This window comes from Trachymyrmex cornetzi, unplaced genomic scaffold (assembly GCF_001594075.2).
Source record: "Trachymyrmex cornetzi isolate Tcor2-1 unplaced genomic scaffold, Tcor1.1 scaffold1299, whole genome shotgun sequence".
In the NCBI taxonomy this organism is placed as follows: Eukaryota; Metazoa; Arthropoda; class Insecta; order Hymenoptera; family Formicidae; genus Trachymyrmex; species Trachymyrmex cornetzi.
Window position 1 is genome coordinate 20806 of NW_017295871.1, and position 2207 is coordinate 23012.

The following is a 2207-nucleotide window of genomic DNA, read 5'->3' on the forward strand; positions in this document are numbered from 1 at the left end:
CCTAACATGTTTCTTACTCTGAATAAGATTATAATATCCATAATACTGCAATAAATAAGACTATTGTATCTATTGCAGTAAAATTACTATTATTGTACTATTGTGAATACAGTTTTTAAATAAAATATAATGTTCGTATTCAAACTGTGTCATGGTCAAATATTTTTATTGAAAACATATACATGATAATTAGTTATATACATACTATAATTTATTCCTGGTGAAATATTTCCCTGAATATTTACATTCTTCGATCTACTTGAAGTTCGCAATTAATATTTTCGTCAAGATCATCATTCATATTAATATTGTCTAGTTCCTCAATTTCCACATTATCGTAATTGAAATTTTCATCGTTATAATCTAAACATAAATTATGTAAGATACATGCAGCTACAATTGTATTTGTAACAAACGGTAAATCGCGATATTCTGAAAAAAATTTTATTCGTCGAAAACGTCCTTTCAGGTAGCCAAATGCTCTTTCTACAATCATACGCGTTGAAGAATGTATGAAATTAAATTCGGTTTCAAGAGGAGTAAGGTGACCGTTATCACGAAAAGGAGGAACAAGCCATTGTAATGATGGATATGCAGAATCCCCGATTATAAATTTTCCATTTGGAAAAATTACTTCTCTATCCTCATTAGCTGAATTGTATAATGGAGATTTTCTCAGGACTCGTGCGTCATGGAGAGAACCCGGCTGACCACAATATATGTTGGTGAATTTCATATTCGAATCTACAACAGCTTGTAGGTTTACAGAGAAGTATCTTTTCCGATTACAATAATCTCTTGCATTTTCTACATTAGGTTTCTCTATTTTAATATGAGTACAGTCAATTGTTCCTATTACATTTGGAATGCCTCTCTTAGCATAAAATTCTTGACAAACATATGCGGCATATTGTCCTTCGGGCCATTTGATAACATCATCTAATTTTGTTAAAATCCAAGCTGTCACTCGACGAATTACTCGAAAGACGGATGAAATTGAGATGTCAAATCTATCTGATATTGTTCGTAGAGGTTCTGTGTTCGCTAAATGCCACAAAAATACAAGAAAACAGAGTTTTGCTTCAATCGGTTTAACTCCAAATGAATGTGAAGGAATATATCCACTATCATGCAATTCATCTAGAATATATAAAGAATTATAGGTTTCCAATATTGTGAATTAATGTTTAAAAACAAAAATTTTATTTTATAAATAAATATTACCTATTAATCGAATTGCTATAATGCGATTGATTCGCAAGTGCTCCTTAAATTCTAAATCTGTCCAATTATCCACAACGTGAAGGTAATGTTCAACCCGATGTCTTTTACGTCCACTGATTAAATATTTCATTAGAGGAAAGAAGATATCATCATTTTCTTCGCTGCTTGAAGATGTATTACTGGTTGAATGACTACTATTATTCCAATCTGTTTCACTAGTACTTAAATTTTCTTGTTCTGTACTTGTACTGGTATTTATTACATTCTCCATTAAAAGACTAATCGCCGTCGTTTCTTGCGTATTCATCTATATAAAATTATGTAAATGATTGATCAAATTAATTAATTTTCTTAATAAGATAAAAAATTGTAAATACTTACTAAACCAACATTGAAAATAAATAAAGCATTTACCACATCGCAAGTTCTTAGTAGCGAAATTTATATATTCGAATTGTTCGTTATTACAAATCGTATGTAGACGTTTCGGCCACCATTTGGCCATCATCAGTAACATATATTAATTAAATAAACATTTTCTCTTTGATTACAAGTCGAAGTAAAATATTTTGAGGCAATTTTTGAATAAATTTTTATTCAATTATTATCCATCTTAAAAGAAAGAAAAAACAGGAACCATCTTTATCTGTCAGCCTCAAAATATTTTACTTTGACTTGTAATCAAAGAGAAAATGTTTATTTAATTAATATATGTTACTGATGATGGCCAAATGGTGGCCGAAACGTCTACGTACGATATCATTGTAATAATGAACAATTCGAATATATAAATTTCGCTACTAAGAACTTGCGATGTGGTAAATGCTTTATTTATTTTCAATGTTTATAATTTAGCACCACGTATTTTTTGTTTTCAAAACTTACTATAACATTCCACAGGTAAATCAAATAAAACGTTAAATGAATACAGAATTTTGGTTAAATTAATGTTTACACTTTGCAAATCCCTTGATACAATTCGG

The 2207-nt window shown here is 29.5% G+C and overlaps 1 protein-coding gene across 1 annotated transcript; it reads right to left on the minus strand.

Annotated features, from left to right (window-relative positions):
* Positions 1-241: 241 nt before the first annotated feature.
* LOC108770637 (putative nuclease HARBI1) lies at positions 242-1531 on the minus strand. The gene is made up of 2 exons (XM_018522314.1): positions 1225-1531; positions 242-1140 (listed from the first exon to the last, which is right to left on the minus strand). Exons 1-2 carry the CDS (start codon positions 1529-1531, stop codon positions 242-244), a joined length of 1206 nt encoding a protein of 401 aa, XP_018377816.1.
* Between the last annotated feature and the right edge of the window lie 676 nt (positions 1532-2207).